General features: G+C 40.7%; 1 protein-coding gene across 3 annotated transcripts in view; it reads left to right on the forward strand.

Moving 5' to 3' along the window:
- Window positions 1-18789, forward strand: part of LOC133617285 (sodium/potassium/calcium exchanger 3-like) — a 129806-nt gene that overhangs the window by 22526 nt on the left and 88491 nt on the right. For all 3 annotated transcript variants that reach the window (XM_061977206.2, XM_061977208.2, XM_061977207.2), the window contains one exon: window positions 941-1063. In XM_061977206.2, coding sequence (XP_061833190.2) covers window positions 941-1063 — 123 coding nt within the window. The remainder of the gene's footprint in view (window positions 1-940; window positions 1064-18789) is intronic.

Genomic DNA, 18789 nt, shown 5'->3' on the forward strand with positions numbered 1-18789 from the left:
AAGCCGTAGATATTATGTGATTGGACCGGCACGCAAAGGCGGTGCCTTTAAGGTGTATTGGCGCTCTGTACTTCTCCCTACGTTCGTGTACACAGCGGCGTTTTAAAAAGTCATAAATTTTACTTTTTGAAACCAATACCGATAAGTCTGAAACTGATACCGATAATTTCCGATATCACATTTTAAAGAATTTATCGGCATCCCTACTTAAAACCTTTAGTATATCTATATGTGGAATTAAATTATGGAATGGATTAACCAAAGAAATCAAACAAAGCACAAATATGATTCAGTTTAAGAGACTGTTCAAACTGCAAGTGTTCACAAAGTACACAGGAGAAGAATCATGCTCCCTGAGAGAGCATGAGGAGGTTGAGGGGGGAGGGGGTATATTGTAGCATCCCGAAAGAGTTAGTGCTGCAAGGGGTTCTGGGTATTTGTTCTGTTGTGTTTATGTTGTGTTACGGTCTGAAATGTGTTTGTCATTCTTGTTTGGTGTGGGTTCACAGTGTGGCGCATATTTGTAACAGTGTTAAAGTTGTTTATACGGCCACCCTCAGTGTGACCTGTATGGCTGTTGACCAAGTATGCGTTGCATTCACTTGTGTGTGTGAAAAGCCGTAGCTATTATGTGTTTGGACCGGCATGCAAAGGCGGTGCCTTTTTAGGTTTATTGGCGCTCTGTACTTCTCCCTATGTCCGTGTACCACTCCGTACAGCGGCGTTTTAAAAAGTCATACATTTTACTTTTTGAAACCGATACCGATAATTTCCGATATCACATTTTAAAGCATTTATCGGCCGATAATATCGGCAGTCCGATATTATCGGACATCTCCACTGTATATGATTTACTCTGTCTAAGCAATTATTATACAACTGCTGAACTGCAATGCAGTTTCAAGCAATTTTAATTGGTTGTAAATTTCTTGTCTTACAGATGTTGACGTCTCCAGCCACAGTACCAATGACCAGGATAGATGGGAGGGAAGGAAGCTGCTGCAGAAAATTGACAACAGCAGCATGTTGGAAATGGAGATGGAACATAATTGCACTTCTCCAGGTAAGATGGATGAAAGAGTGAAAAAAACACAACTCTCTAAGAGGGACAAGCAAAAAACGTCTTCTGCTATCTCTCCTTTTCGCTCTCTTGATCATCCTCTCATGTTTTCCCAACAGAAAAATATTTGTTTCTATGGTAGCCCGTGTATCTTATCAACAATAGCATACTTTGGTACAAACTATTTGCGTTCAACACATGGAAGACTTCCAGTACTTACTAATAGGGATGTTCTGATCAAGATGTTGTATATTTGTTGGTCGTGTAATGGGTTATGAGCCAAAAAGACAGCAATGAGGAACCGTCGAACAAAAAGCTTTATTTGTTTCAGTGAGCCTCAGACTGGACTTGCAGCTTCCAGGAGAAAGAGTATGGGCCTGATTACTCTTCTCCTGTCTTCTTGGACAACTGTCATTAAAGGCCTACTGAAACCCACGACTACCGACCACGCAGTCTGATAGTTTATATATCAATGATGAAATCTTAACATTGCAACACATGCCAATACGGCCGGGTTAGTTTACTAAAGTGCAATTTTAAATTTCGCGCGACAAATCCTGCTGAAAACGTCTCGGTATGATGACTTCAGCGTGTGACGTCGCGGATTGTAGAGGACATTTTGGGACAGCATGGTGGCCAGCTATTAAGTCGTCTGTTTCATCGCAAAATTCCACAGTATTCTGGACATCTGTGTTGGTGAATATTTTGCAATTTGTTCAATGGAGACTGCAAAGAAGAAAGCTGTAGGTGGGAAGCGGTGTATTGCGGCCAACTTCAGCAACACAAACACGGCCGGTGTTTCATTGTTTACATTCCCGAAAGATGACAGTCAATCTTTACCATTGGCCTGTGGAGAACTGGGACAACAGAGACTCTTACCAGGAGGACTTTGAGTTGGATGCGCAGACACGGTACCGTGAGTACGCTTCCAAACATTTGATCGCTTGCCCGTACGTGCGTGCCGCTATGTGCATGTCACATACGTAACTTTGGGGACTTTGGGGAAATAAATGTGCTGTATGAACTTTGGGGAGGTGAACAGTACTTTGGGCTGTGGGATTGAGTGTGTTGTGCAGGTGTTTGAGTTGTATTGGCGGGTTATATGGACGGGAGGGGGGAGGTGTTTGTTATGCGGGATTCATTTGTGGCATATTAAATATAAGCCTGGTTGTGTTGTGGCTAATAGAGTATATATATGTCTTGTGTTTATTTACTGTTTTAGTCATTCCCAGCTGAATATCAGGTCCCACCCGCCTCTCACAGCATCTTCCCTATCTGAATCGCTCCCACTGCCCTCTAGTCCTTCACTCTCACTTTCCTCATCCACGAATCTTTCATTCTCGCTCAAATTAATGGGGAAATCGTCGCTTTCTCGGTCCGAATCGCTCTCGCTGCTGGTGGCCATGATTGTAAACAATGTGCGGATGTGAGGAGCTCCACAACCTGTGACGTCACGCTACTCGTCTGCTAGTTCCGGTACAAGCAAGGCTTTTTTATCAGCGACCAAAAGTTGCAAACTTTATCGTCGATGTTCTCTACTAAATCCTTTCAGCAAAAATATGGCAATATCGCGAAATGATCAAGTATGACACATTGAATGGACCTGCTATCCCCGTTTAAATAAGAAAATCACATTTCAGTAGGCCTTTAAATACCTTTTACACGAAGACAGTTACTCTTTGTTGTTCTAGCCTTGGGGCCGGCCAGTTTGGACAACACCCAGTTTGTTTGTACAAATGCAGACAACACCTGGGCGTTGTCACTTTGCTCAATGGAGTCGGGTGACCTCCAAACCCCTGATCTCTACTCCTACCGGTGGGGGGCTCTTACCAGATGGCATTATTGTGTTTACACTTCTTCCTAAAATCCAACTGCTGCTATCTTTTAAATTCCCCAATGTCCTGGGGGCAAGGACAACCACTCTCTAGAGAGCTTGTGATGGACATGTGCACTTTTGAAGCACCCCAATACGTTGGTAACACCCCAATACGTTTTTCAACTTGTTTAAGTCGCGGTTGATTCATGATACAGATATATACTATCATAATAATACAGTCATCGCACAATATAAACATCAGGGTATATACATTGAATTATTTACATTATTTACAATCCGGGGTGTGGGATATGGAGGGGTTGGGGGGGGGGGGGGGTTTGGTTGTTATCATCACTTCAGTCATCAACAATTGAGAACAGAGAAATGGATATTGAAACAGTGTAGGTCTGACTTGGTAGGATATGTACAGCAAGTAGTGGGCAGAGAGAGAGAGAGAGATCAGAAAGCATAACAAAAAGTATCTACATTTGATTATTTACATTTGATTATTTACAATCCGGGGAGGGTGTTAGTTTAGGGTTGAAGTTGCCTGGAGGTGTACTTTTATTGCGGTTTTGAAGGAAGATAGAGATGCCCTTTCTTTTATACCTGTTAGGAGCGCATTCCACATTGATGTGGCATAGAAAGAGAATGAGTTAAGACCTTTGTTAGATCGGAATCTGGGTTTAACGTGGTTAGTGGAGCTCCCCCTAGTGTTGTGGTTATGGCGGTCATTTACGTTAAGGAAGTAGTTTGACATGTACTTTGGTATCAGGGAGGTGTAGCAGATTTTATAGACTAGGCTCAGTGCAAGTTGTTTTACTCTGTCCTCCACTCTGAGCCAGCCCACTTTGGAGAAGTGGGTAGGAGTGAGGTGTGATCTGGGGTGGAGGTCTAGAAGTAATCTGACTAGCTTGTTCTGGGATGTTTGGAGTCTAGATTTGAGGGTTTTGGAGGTGCTAGGGTACCAGGAGGTGCATGCGTAATCGAAAACGGGTTGAACGAGAGTTCCCGCTAGAATCCTCATGGTGCTTTTGTTGACCAGAGAGGAGATTCTATAGAGAAATCTCGTTCGTTGGTTGACCATTTTGATTACTTTGGTTGCCATTTTATCACAGGAAAGATTAGCCTCTAGAATGGAACCTAGGTAGGTGACCTCATCTTTCCTTCAAGGAAATAAACGAGACAGGATTCAATTTTGCTCAATTTGAGGAGAGACGCGTCGACTGTACTCTCAGTACAGTCTTCCACCACGCTCTAACGAAAAAAGGTTCACGTCTCCTCTTTTATTTGTATATTCCCCGTTTACATAACAGCTGTACAGCTGTTTCTAAAGGAAGGGGCGGTATGTAAACAGCCATTGTTTACGGTCACATTAACACAAAAGAAAAAGATGCCTCGGGCTTGGCTGGTCCTGGATCGAGCTTGGGCAGGTCTTGAATCACAACAGATAACCCCTCCCATCGTACACAATGGAATTTTACAAGCCTTTGGCTTGGTACAACAAAGACAGCCTCTGACTGTTCGCCGGAAGTTTCCGAAAACGGAAACTTTTGTGATAACTTACACATAATTATTCTAGCATTTTTTCTCCCGTTTGACACCAAATACACTTACCGAATGTGCAATTATTGTTGTTGTTACTATGAATAATCTGATGGCACAAGCCCTATGGATAAAATACAGCCCATCGCTTGAAATGATAAAAATAGAAATGGCACGATAGACATTTTTCTATCGTGCCCACAATATGTATCGTCATATCGCCCAGCACTAGATCTTACGATTTATTTGTTCGATTAATCGAGTAATTGGATAAAAAAATATATATAGCCGTAATGCGTATTTTAGGGGTAGTAGTTAAAATAATCAAAAACATTTCTGCTGACCATAACATTCTTTTTTTTTTTTAAATAAATGCACATCATCGGCATTGAAATAACACTTTTACCATGTGTGCATTAATACAATTTTTTTTTAATTTTTTTTTTAAACTCTACGAAACCAACAACCATGTCTCTTGTGTCCTCTAAGGCAGCGGCCGTGCGGAAACTATATCTAATGTTTAAAGTTTTAACAACTTTTATTAGTTATTCTCATTTAATGATTAGTTGAAGTAACAGAAAATAAATAGAAGCTTTTTTTCTAATAAAATGTAAAAGATTAATAATTGCAGCCATAGCATCTGGAATACAGAATGCATAATCCTCTTTTTTTTGTGTAATTTTCTTTGAATTAATTGTTATTTTTCAATTAATTTAATTAAAGAAATACAATATTTGTGAACAAAAAAAAGAATAAAAAATGTTTCTACATTTTTTCAATGATCATAATTAATTGATTTAATGTAAAAATATGATATTTCACTATTCAATATGCTCATTATCATCTCTAAACAGTTTCTAAACAGGGGGTTTGTGTGTATTAAAATTAGTGCTGTCAAATGATAACATTTTTTAAATCAGATTAATCACGTTTTTGAATTTTAATCAATCCTGATTAATCTTAGTTAATTACTTTCTAAAAATATTTTGACACAAATGCAATTTGAAGATGGTCTGTAAAACATAATCTATGCACAATTTTGACCAAAGAACCACCATTACATGTTATGTAGACTGGCCACCACAAATGAATGGTGAAAGGTGGAAAGTTTGGTCCTAAAAAAGAAATCAAATGTTCTATTGTCAGTAAACCACCAGATTAGCCATATTTATTTTCCATTTCTGGCTTCATACTGCTTGTCTTTGGACTCTCAGTCAAGGTAAATATACGAAGAGTTAATGCGCAAAAAGAAACGATGAACGCCATTTTGCGGATTTTGAGTTGTAAATACCACTATATAGTTTACATCAGGGCTATTCAACTAAATAATGAAGGGTGCCGCAGTTTCAAGAGCCCAAGGCCTTAGGGGCAGGACCTTGAAATTTGGATGTTTGGTCAGAATCTGTCTCCGCAGGTTATATTACTTTGAGACTTTACTTAATTGCAAAGTAAACACATCCGCTTTCACACTGCACTGTCAATAAATGTATTATTCTGCCCTCGCTACTGTTGCGTTTGGACCAGTTGTTCCTCCCAGGGAATTCAAGTTTCTGGTCGTCGCTCCCAAGCTCTTTACGACACTTAAAGCTGAGTAAAAGAACCACCAGAGACAGAATAGGTATTTTGTAATATATTTGCAAAGCTTTGTAAATATCATGAGACCAGTCCAGCATAGAACATTCAATCGCGCAGCTAAGATGGTCTGCTCTAAAAAATGGAAACCTTCTATTCTATAAAGTCTCTCTCCCTCCCACCCTCGCTGTCTTGTCTTTCCAGCCCAAACACATGCCCATTGTCCTCCGCACCTGGACATAAGAATAGATAAGAAGAAGGAGTATCTCTCTTTCTTACATTCCATATTCAAGGTTAGCACACAGTATTTGCAGACAACCAAAAGACCACAATTGGAAGAAAAACACTAGCTGTTATGTAATATGATTATGTAATTAAAGAAGTAACACTTAAATTCGGATATATGTAAATATCTGCCTCCGACACTACCCATTTCCAGCGTGTGCAGCTAGACAGATAGTTAACAACATGGAGAAACAAAATCTCCAGAAGTCTTGTTGAGGATCAATGTTTCTTCTTTTGAATTATTTTCCTTCCTCGGTTTTATTTCTTTACACTTCTTCCTTTTATTTAGGTTTGTAAGACTGAAAATATAAAAATAAAATAATTTCAAAAGTGTAACTTCCATCGTCCATTGTATATTTAACATAAATAATATCCTTTCTGTATTTTACACAAATAAAATAGAAGGATTAGTGTTAATACATTCACACAATAAACTACAGACGTTTACGCATATAGAAATTAAACAACATCCACAGCAAACATTGCACACAATGAATGGCTCAACACAATTAAACCTAATTACTTCGACTAGTAAAATTTAGCGCTACATTTATCTAACAAGCTTTTCGGCACCTGAGAGTTACCCATACAAAAACGGCACAATTACGAATACAAAAAAAAAACCAACACAAAGTCAGTAATAACAATACAAAACAAACTAAATATCATTATGCAAAATATCTCCCTACAAATAGTTATTGTTGTTTCTGCTTGTCTGGAACAGTATGTGATGACTCTGCACTGGCTCGGTGCAGAGCATTCATTCTTTGTTGCCCAGTCGCTGTTAAAAATCAGATTTTTGCAATTTATTTACATTTTCTTTCAGGGTCAATGCAATTTTTGATTTGAATGAGTAGTCTTCTTCCACTTACCCCACTGCTGCGTCATTGTGACACATATGCCTTGCTGTTGCCCTCTGCTGGGTGACGGGAGTACTGCATACGTGAGCAACCCTACTTCGAATGGTTTCATCAAGCCTATTTGGGTGATGTTCGGCGGGCCAAATGAAAAGGTTTGGTGGGCCGGATGTGGCTTGACATGTGAAATAGACCTAATTTACACCATTCTGTACCAGGACATGAAATCTAATTTTCTGCAAAAGCGACCTATTTTTTGCATTTCACTGTTGAATATTCTGTTTTACTTCAGAAAGCGACAAGCGCCTGGCTGTATGTGTTGCATAAACCAGTGTTTTTCAACCTTTTTTGAGCCACGGCACATTTATTGCGTCGAAAAAATGCGGAGGCACACCACCAGCAGAAATCATTAAAAAAACAAAACTCAGTTGACAGAAAAAGTCGTTGTCGCAATTGTTGGATATGACTTTAAACCATAACCAAGCATGCATCACTATAGCTCTTGTCTCAAAGTAGGTGTACTGTCACATCACGCCATGACTTATTGAGTTTTCCTGTGTGTAGTGTTTTAGTTCTTGTCTTGCGCTCCTATTTCGGTGGCTTTTTCTCTTTTTTTGGTATTTTCCTGTAGCAGTTTCATGTCTTCCTTTGAGCGATATTTCTACTTTGTTTTAGCAATCAAAAATATTTCAGTTGTCTTTATCCTTCTTTGTGGGGACATTGTTGATTGTCATGTAATGTTCGGATGTACATTGTGGACGCCGTCTTTGCTGCGCAGTAAGTCTTTGCTGTCGTCCAGCATTCTGTTTTTGTTTACTTTGTAGACAGTTCAGTTTTAGTTTCGTTCTGCATAGCCTTCCCTAAGCTTCAATGCCCTTTCTTAGGGGCACTCACCTTTTGTCTATTTTTGGTTTAAGCATTAGATACCTTTTTACCTGCACGCTGCCTCCCGCTGTTTCCGACATCTACAAACCTGCTGCCACCTACTGATATGGAAGAGTATTACACGGTTACTTTGCCGAGCTCTAGACAGCACCGACACTCAACAACAACACATCATTTGCAGACTATAATTACTGGTTTGCAAAAAATATTTTTAACCCAAATAGGTGAAATTACATAATCTCCCACGGCACACCAGACTGTATCTAACGGCACACTAGTAAGTCTTTGCTGTCGTCCAGCATTCTGTTTTTGTTTACTTTGTAGACAGTTCAGTTTTAGTTTCGTTCTGCATAGCCTTCCCTAAAGCTTCAATGCCTTTTCTTAGGGGCACTCACCTTTTGTCTATTTTTGGTTTAAGCATTAGACACCTTTTTACCTGCACGCTGCCTCCCGCTGTTTCCGACATCTACAAAGCAATTAGCTACCGGCTGCCACCTACTGATATGGAAGTGTATTACACGGTTACTCTGCCGAGCTCTAGACAGCACCGACACTCAACAACAACACATCATTTGCAGATAATTACTGTTTTTTTTTTGTTTTGGTTTTTTTTTCCCACTTTTTTTATTGGCATTTTCAAATAGACAGAAAAAAGTGCAAATCGAAACCGTCCAATTTTAAAGTCAGTAAATTATTCACACCCTTTCCCTTAAAACCCAAACCACCCACCCACCCTCCCACCCCACTCAGGTCCCACCAACGAGGGACAAATAGCACAATTATATAACAAGTATGACGACAAAGACAGACACATTCACACACACACACACACACACACATACGAGGCCAGAGACAGACAGACGGGCTGAAAAGAAGAGAGAGGGAGAAAAAAAATAAATAATAATAATAATAAAATAAAAATGTAATAATAATAATAATATATAATAAAATAAAAATAGAATAAAATAATACTAATAAATAAAAGGAAGATTATTCCTCATCTGCGTCTGGGCATAGGTGCAAACATTTTTTTTAACCCAAATAGGTGAAATTACATAATCTCCCACGACACACGAGCCTGTATCTCACGGCACACTAGTGTGCCGCGGCACAGTGGTTGAAAAACACCGGCATAAACCGACAAATCTGTCTGGACCAATCAGAATTGCTCGGTTCGTGTCTGTTTTGCCATGATTATAACTCAATTAAAGCATCAATGATGAATAACTTTGATGAAACGAGTGAGTGTGTGGTGCCCTCACCTACTGGGCACCAAAAGATAAATCTGACCGGCCCGTGGGAGCAAGAAAGGTCGACACAGAGCATTTGGAAAAATCCCGTCTATTGCCTGTGTACATAATCTACAGGATACGTGTGTAGCTCAGTTGGTAGAGCGGCCGTGCCAGCAACTTGAGGGTTCTAGGTTCGATCCCCGCATCCGCCATCCTAGTCACTGCCGTTGTGTCCTTGGGCAAGACACTTCACCCACCTGCTCCCAGTGTCACCCACACTGGTTTAAATGTAACTTAGATATTGGGTTTCAATATGTAAAAGCGCTTTGAGTCACTAGAGAAAAGCGCTATATAAATATAATTCACTTCACTTCACTTCACATTCTTGAATGACGAACTGAATTGTGTGTTTACTCTGCTGTTGTTGTCTTGTGATGCAGTTGTCAATGTAATGATGCCATGATGCAGCAGCCAATTTAAACCCCACCACCCCTTTCCAGGTATCACCCAAAAAAGTGTTTGTTTGGATGAAATTAATTTCGTACAGTGATGGAATAAGCCCATCCATTCGTCCATTTCCTACCGATTGTTCCTCTCGCATTACTCTTTAAAAAAAAAAAAAAAAAAAGATCAGTTTGCACTTATTTTTAGGGCCAGGCTGGCACCATATTGGACTAGTCTGTTTTTGCAACGAAAGGCTGTTTGGTGTTATCTGTTTTTGCTGCAAAATGTGTGTGAAATTATCAAAATTCCATTTTTGTAATATGTGCAATTTTTGTTTCATCTGACCACAGAACTTTCCTCCAGAACGTTTTATCTTTGTCCATGTGATGTCAGATGAAACCAAAATTGAGCTGTTTGGCCACAACACCCAGCAATATGTTTGGAGGAGAAAAGGTGATGCCTTTAATCCCAGGAACACCAATCCTACCGTCAAGCATGGTGGTGGTAGTATTATGCCTGTTTTGCTGCCAATGGAACTGGTGCTTTACAGAGAGTAAATGGGACAATGGGGGGAAAAAAAGGATTATTTCCAAATTCTTCAGGACAACCTAAAATTATCAGCCCGGAGGTTGGGTCTTGGGCGCAGTTGGGTGTTCCAACAGGACAATGACCCCAAACACACGTCAAAAGTGGTAAAGGAATGGCTAAATCAGGCTAGAATGAAGGTTTTAGAATGACCTTCCCAAAGTCCTGACTTAAACGTGTGGACGAGTGACGTGCGGTGAGGTTGATGGCTGGTGAGGCACTGACTTCATCACAGTCAGATTTACAAACATATGAACCCTAAAGAGTATCTTATTCACCATTTGATTGGCAGCAGTTAATGGGTTATGTTTAAAAGCTCATACCAGCATTCTTCCCTGCTTGGCACTCAGCATCAAGGGTTGGAATTGGGGGTTAAATCACCAAAAATGATTCCCGTGCATGGCGCCGCTGCTGCCCACTGCTCCCCTCACCTCCCAGGGGGTGAACAAGGGGATGGGTCAAATGCAGAGGACAAATTTCACCACACCTAGTGTGTGTGTGACAATCATTGGTACTTTAACTTAACTTTAACTTTACACATACAAACTGTAGCACACATTAAAGCACATTTAATAAAAAAACGTTATTATGGTCTTACCTTTACTTAGAAATACGCCGCTGTTGTGCTGGATTAATGAACCCCCTGATGGGAGTGTTATATCAACTAAAGCCCTCACTTCAACTTTCCACGTGCAAGATTGAATCTATTTAAAAAAGTGTAACCGAGGGTTTCTAAATGTCGCCTATACTGTATGAAACTGCAAAATAACAAACACGGAGGCTCCAGTTTACACGAGGACCACTTCATTTACCTTCTTTCAAAAACCTCCGCAACGTGACATCACTTCCGCTCTTAGCGCCTTCAAAATAAGAGCTCAAGGCATATACTGTATAACAGCGCATAACAGGAACTTAACATCACAAAGAGGAAAGCCCATAAAAATAGGTTACAAAAGTTATTTAATAAGAAGCCAAAAAGTGCAAAAACAATAATGTTCGTGTTGGAGGAGTTGTGAATTAGGTACACCTGCAGTCTGCAGGTGTACCTAATGTTGTGGCCCTGCAGTCATTCACAACTCCTCCAACATGAACATTATTGTTTTTGCACTTTTTGGCTTCTTATGAAATAACTTTTTTAAATAGATTCAATCTTGCACGTGGAAAGTTTAAGTGTGGGCTTTGAAACCGTGCATTCTACGGCGGGGGTGCAGGAGGCGAGCCTCAGCCAGTGCGTCTTTTGCAGCCGTTTTATGATCGCTCAGCACAAGAAATACGTTACACACATACAGTTGTTGACAAAATACACTGTACATTATATACCTCAGCTAACTAAACTATGGAAATGTATAATATAGTTCATATAGCAATACGGTCTCACTGCACAGCAGACCAGCAGTTAGCCGAGTCCGTCCATGTTGAGGCACTGAGTGACGTGCCTCGACTGGCTGCTGTTCACCGCACCGTCTCTTCTCAGTATTTGAACGGCAAATGTGAAAATTCAGCGATTTTGAATAAAAATAATCTAAAACTGGTGAAGTTAAATGGAAAATAACTTTATAGTATAATCACTGGATACATTTAACAATTTAATATATATATATTTTTTCTTTTTAAATTTTTTTTTTGGGGCCTCACCTGCCTCTAGTGACTGCACGTCACTGGTGTGGACAATGCTGAAGAAACAAGTCCATGTCAGAAAACCAACAAATTTAGCTGAACTGCACCAGTTTTGTCAGGAGGAGGGGTCAAAAATTCAACTATGTCATGATCCGTGGCCCGGATCAAGTTTTTGTTATATTCTGTTAGTTTTGGACTCCCTTAGTTCCTGTTTTGGTGCACCCTTGTTTGTTTTAGTTACCATGGTTGCTTATTATTTTCACCTGCCTCTGATTGGTGTTCGAGACGCTCACCTGTTCCCCGAGCACTAATCAGAGGCACTATTTAAGCCTGCTTTTGCCGGTCAGTCGGGCTGGCTTCATTCTGTCACGTCGGGGGGGTCGCAGCTTACTGCAGGGTTCGTTCCCCCGGGATTCAAACGGACCACTCCGGACAGGACGTGCAGTTAGGAACATGTATATTCTCGAAAAAAAATCAAAGAAGTACAAAAACAGAAAACAAGACTAAGGGACAACGTGCTGATCGCACTCGAAGCTAAAGCTAACACTTGGCATAGACTAGAGATAAGGAATAGTCACGTAACTTTGGTAAGAAGCAAACAATGAATACAGTATGTATGTATACCAGTTTGTTTCGGGCATGGTGTTTGCCTCTGGATAGATGGCGGGGGGGGTCTTTAAAAGTCACGTTACTCAGCACGGTAACTGCACTCGCGACATGCGATGTGTCAGCCTGCATCATCATCATCGCCCACTGAGCATGTGCAGAACGGGCCCCCAGTTCTCCACAAGCACTCATATTATGCATGAGATATACACGGGATGAGCTTATTCAGATTCCTTTGGGTAAAGGAGACAACTTTAATCAAGTTTTTTTGGGCATGTTGAGCACCATCATCCCTCAAGTTCTCTCTGTTGTTTCCCTTACTCTTTTATGTACCCTCATTAATAAAACATCGACAGTTTTACTTTATTTAGTATTTACTGGATTCAAACCGCAGGTCAAAGTGTCCAATACCTAATTAATTCCAACGTACAAAGGTATTTTTGACTATTTAATACATACTTTTAATTCTATTTATTACATACTTAAGTGAATCAAAGCTGATAACACTGCGGTTAAATTTACTGAACACCTTAAAGCAGGGGTGTCAGACTCAAATACAGAGTGGGCCAAAATTTAAAACTGAACAAAGCTGCGGGCCAAGGTTGAACAAATTAACCTTTTAATAGGGACCCAAACAAGTTTTGCATTGAATATTGAACAAGCAAGGCTTATATAACTTTATAGTTAGATCCACTATGGACTGGACTCTCACACTATTATGTTAGACCCAGTATGGACTGGACTCTCACTACTATGTTAGATCCACTATGGACTGGACTCTCACTATTATGTTAGATCCACTATGGACTGGACTCTCACTATTATGTTAGATCCACTATGGACTAGACTCTCACACTATTATGTTAGATCCACTATGGACTGGACTCTCACTATTATGTTAGATCCACTATGGACTAGACTCTCACACTATTATGTTAGATCCACTATGGACTGGACTCTCACTATTATGTTAGATCCACTATGGACTGGACATTCACTATTATGTTAGACCCACTATGGACTGGACTCTCACACTATTATGTTAGATCCACTATGGACTGGTCTCTCACACTATTATGTTAGATCCACTATGGACTGGACTCTCACAATATTATGTTAGATCCACTATGGACTGGACTCTCACACTATTATGTTAGATCCACTATGGACTGGACTCTCACACTATTATGTTAGATCCACTATGGACTGGACTCTCACTATTATGTTAGATCCACTATGGACTGGACTCTCACACTATTATGTTAGATTCACTATGGACTGTACTCTCACTATTATGTTAGATCCACTATGGACTGGTCTCTCACTATTATGTTAGATCCACTATGGACTGGTCTCTCACTGTTATGTTAGAACCACTATGGACTGGACTCTCACTATTATGTTAGATCCACTATGGACTGGACTCTCACTATTATGCTAGATCCACTATGGACTAGACTGTCACACTATTATGTTAGATCCACTATGGACTGAACTCTCACTATTATGTTAGATCCACTATGGACTGGACTCTCACTATTTTGTTAGATCCACTATGGACTGGACTCTCACACTATTATGTTAGACCCAGTATGGACTGGACTCTCACTACTATGTTAGATCCACTATGGACTGGACTCTCACTATTATGTTAGATCCACTATGGACTAGACTCTCACACTATTATGTTAGATCCACTATGGACTGGACTCTCACTATTATGTTAGATCCACTATGGACTAGACTCTCACACTATTATGTTAGATCCACTATGGACTGGACTCTCACTATTATGTTAGATCCACTATGGACTGGACATTCACTATTATGTTAGACCCACTATGGACTGGACTCTCACACTATTATGTTAGATCCACTATGGACTGGTCTCTCACACTATTATGTTAGATCCACTATGGACTGGACTCTCACAATATTATGTTAGATCCACTATGGACTGGACTCTCACACTATTATGTTAGATCCACTATGGACTGGACTCTCACACTATTATGTTAGATCCACTATGGACTGGACTCTCACTATTATGTTAGATCCACTATGGACTGGACTCTCACACTATTATGTTAGATTCACTATGGACTGTACTCTCACTATTATGTTAGATCCACTATGGACTGGTCTCTCACTATTATGTTAGATCCACTATGGACTGGTCTCTCACTGTTATGTTAGAACCACTATGGACTGGACTCTCACTATTATGTTAGATCCACTATGGACTGGACTCTCACTATTATGCTAGATCCACTATGGACTAGAATCTCACACTATTATGTTAGATCCACTATGGACTGAACTCTCACTATTATGTTAGATCCACTATGGACTGAACTCTCACTATTATGTTAGATCCACTATGGACTGGACTCTCACTATTATGTTAGATCCACTATGGACTGGACTCTCACTATTATGTTAGATCCAATATGGACTGGACTCTCACTATTATGTTAGATCCACTATGGACTGGTCTCTCACACTATTATGTTAGATCCACTATGGACTGGACTCTCACTATTATGTTAGATCCACTATGGACTGGACTCTCACTATTATGTTAGATCCACTATGGACTGGACTCTCACACTATTATGTTAGATCCACTATGGACTGGACTCTCACACTATTATGTTAGATCCACTATGGACTGGACTCTCACTATTATGTTAGATCCACTATGGACTGGACTCTCACTATTATGTTAGATCCACTATGGACTGGACTCTCACTATTATGTTAGATCCACTGTGGACTGGACTCTCACTATTATGTTAGATCCACTATGGATTGGACTCTCACTGTTATGTTAGATCCACTATGGACTGGTCCCTCACTATTATGTTAGATCCACTATGGACTGGACTTTCACAATATTATGTTAGATCCACTATGGACTGAACTCTCACACTATTATGTTAGATCCACTATGGACTGGACTCTCACTATTATGTTAGATCCACTATGGACTGGACTCTCACTATTATGTTAGATCCACTATGGACTGGACTCTCACTATTATGTTAGATCCACTATGGACTAGACTCTCACACTATTATGTTAGATCCACTATGGACTGGACTCTCACTATTATGTTAGATCCACTATGGACTAGACTCTCACACTATTATGTTAGATCCACTATGGACTGGACTCTCACTATTATGTTAGATCCACTATGGACTGGACATTCACTATTATGTTAGACCCACTATGGACTGGACTCTCACACTATTATGTTAGATCCACTATGGACTGGTCTCTCACACTATTATGTTAGATCCACTATGGACTGGACTCTCACAATATTATGTTAGATCCACTATGGACTGGACTCTCACACTATTATGTTAGATCCACTATGGACTGGACTCTCACACTATTATGTTAGATCCACTATGGACTGGACTCTCACTATTATGTTAGATCCACTATGGACTGGACTCTCACTATTATGCTAGATCCACTATGGACTAGACTCTCACACTATTATGTTAGATCCACTATGGACTGGACTCTCACTATTATGTTAGATCCACTATGGACTGGACTCTCACTATTATGCTAGATCCACTATGGACTAGACTCTCACACTATTATGTTAGATCCACTATGGACTGGACTCTCACTATTATGCTAGATCCACTATGGACTAGACTCTCACACTATTATGTTAGATCCACTATGGACTGAACTCTCACTATTATGTTAGATCCACTATGGACTGAACTCTCACTATTATGTTAGATCCACTATGGACTGGACTCTCACTATTATGTTAGATCCACTATGGACTGGACTCTCACTATTATGTTAGATCCACTATGGACTGGTCTCTCACACTATTATGTTAGATCCACTATGGACTGGACTCTCACTATTATGTTAGATCCACTATGGACTGGACTCTCACTATTATGTTAGATCCACTATGGACTGGACTCTCACACTATTATGTTAGATCCACTATGGACTGGACTCTCACACTATTATGTTAGATCCACTATGGACTGGACTCTCACTATTATGTTAGATCCACTATGGACTGGACTCTCACTATTATGTTAGATCCACTATGGACTGGACTCTCACTATTATGTTAGATCCACTATGGACTGGACTCTCACTATTATGTTAGATCCACTATGGATTGGACTCTCACTGTTATGTTAGATCCACTATGGACTGGTCCCTCACTATTATGTTAGATCCACTATGGACTGGACTTTCACAATATTATGTTAGATCCACTATGGACTGAACTCTCACACTATTATGTTAGATCCACTATGGACTGGACTCTCACTATTATGTTAGATCCACTATGGACTGGTCTCTCACTATTATGTTAGATCCACTATGGAATGGACTCTTACTATTATGTTAGATCCACTATGGACTGGACTTTCACTATTATGCGAGATCCACTCGACGTCCATTGCACCGGTCGCCCAGGGGGGGTCCCCACACCTGCAGTCCCATCCAAGGTTTCTCATTGTCATCCAGTTGGGTTGAGTTTTTTCTTGCCCTGATGTGGGATCTGAGCCGAGGATGTCGTTGTGGCTTGTGCAGCCCTTTGAGACACTTGTGATTTAGGTCTATATAAGTAAACATTGATTGATTGATAGAAGAAGGAGAAACACGGGCATGTCTGGATGACTCGCCTCCATCTTTCCAGTGGTTAACTCCGGTTGTTATGAAGCTGGTTGTGGCGCTTTCTTTCTGACGTCACTTCCTCTCCGAACTCAGTTTGTAAACGATCAATGAGTCCATACAAAGCTAAGAGCCGGAGATTCAAGAAATACACGGCGCACTTACCCGTGTAAAAATTTGTCCGAGTAAGGGGACCTTAAACGATGGTTTAGTGTGGCTGAAACGATGTTTAGGCTAAATAATTATTTGTTTAAGGGGTTATCCGGCCTGAGGCAGTGTCACCTTGGCAAGATGAGGTGTGATAGCCTATTAACACACCGAGTCTGATTGGGAGTATTGAGGGAAGATGACAAATAGACAAAGCATGTCTGATCATTTTTAATACCAATTTCCCGATATTTTTGCTAAATCACATAACAATGGCCACTGAATGAATCAGTGCCATTTTTCTCTCTCTACATAGACAACTTTAAATCTGATAATCAGTGTTGGGTTGTTTAATGAAAACCAATAACTAGCTACAGTTACTAGTTACTTTATTTCAAAAGTAACTCGGTTACTAACTCAGTTACTTACACCAAAAAGTAATGCGTTACTGTGAAAAGTAACTATTTAGTTACTTATTTTTTTCCTCTAAGGCTCCCATTAATGCCCTTTTAGCCTTCATTTCAGTACTGTTATTGCACTGGAGAATAATACAATCTGTTGATCAGCGCTAGGAATTTTCACCCCATCAAGTCGTAAAAATGGGGTCCTACAGTAAATTTTTGGGGTCCCACTTTTTTGTAAGCGTTTAAAAAAAAAAAAAGATAAACGTATGCTTTATCCTGTTATATCTCACATTCTATATTGTGTTTTGGAAAAAGGTTGTCATAAATGTTACTTAATTCATAAAAAAAAAAAACATTTTTATGCATATGTAAATCCATCCATCCATCCATCCATCTTATTCCGCTTATCCGAGGTCGGGTCGTGGGGGCAGCAGCCTAAGCAGGGAAGCCCAGACTTCCCTCTCCCCAGCCACTTCGTCCAGCTCCCCCCGGGGGATCCCGAGGCGTTCCCAGGCCAGCCGGGAGACATAGTCTTCCCAACGTGTCCTGGGTCTTCCCCGTGGCCTCCTACCGGTCGGACGTGCCCTAAACACCTCCCTAGGGAGGCGCTCGGGTGGCATCCTGACCAGATGCCCGAACCACCTCATCTGGCTCCTCTCGATGTGGAGGAGCAGCGGCTTTACTTTGAGCTCCCCCCGGATGACAGAGCTTCTCACCCTATCTCTAAGGGAGAGCCCTGCCACCCGGCCGAGGAAACTCATTTTGGCCGCTTGTACCCGTGATCTTGTCCTTTCGGTCATAACCCAAAGCTCATGACCATAGGTGAGGATGGGAACGTAGATCGACCGGTAAATTGAGAGCTTTGCCTTCCGGCTCAGCTCCTTCTTCACCACAACGGATCGATACAGCGTCCGCATTACTGAAGACGCCGCACCGATCCGCCTGTCGATCTCACGATCCACTCTTCCCTCACTCGTGAACAAGACTCAGAGGTGCTTGAACTCCTCCACTTGGGGCAAGATCTCCTCCCCAACCCGGAGATGGCACTCCACCCTTATCC

The sequence above is a fragment of the Nerophis lumbriciformis genome, linkage group LG16, assembly GCF_033978685.3.
Source record: "Nerophis lumbriciformis linkage group LG16, RoL_Nlum_v2.1, whole genome shotgun sequence".
Taxonomy (NCBI): Eukaryota; Metazoa; Chordata; class Actinopteri; order Syngnathiformes; family Syngnathidae; genus Nerophis; species Nerophis lumbriciformis.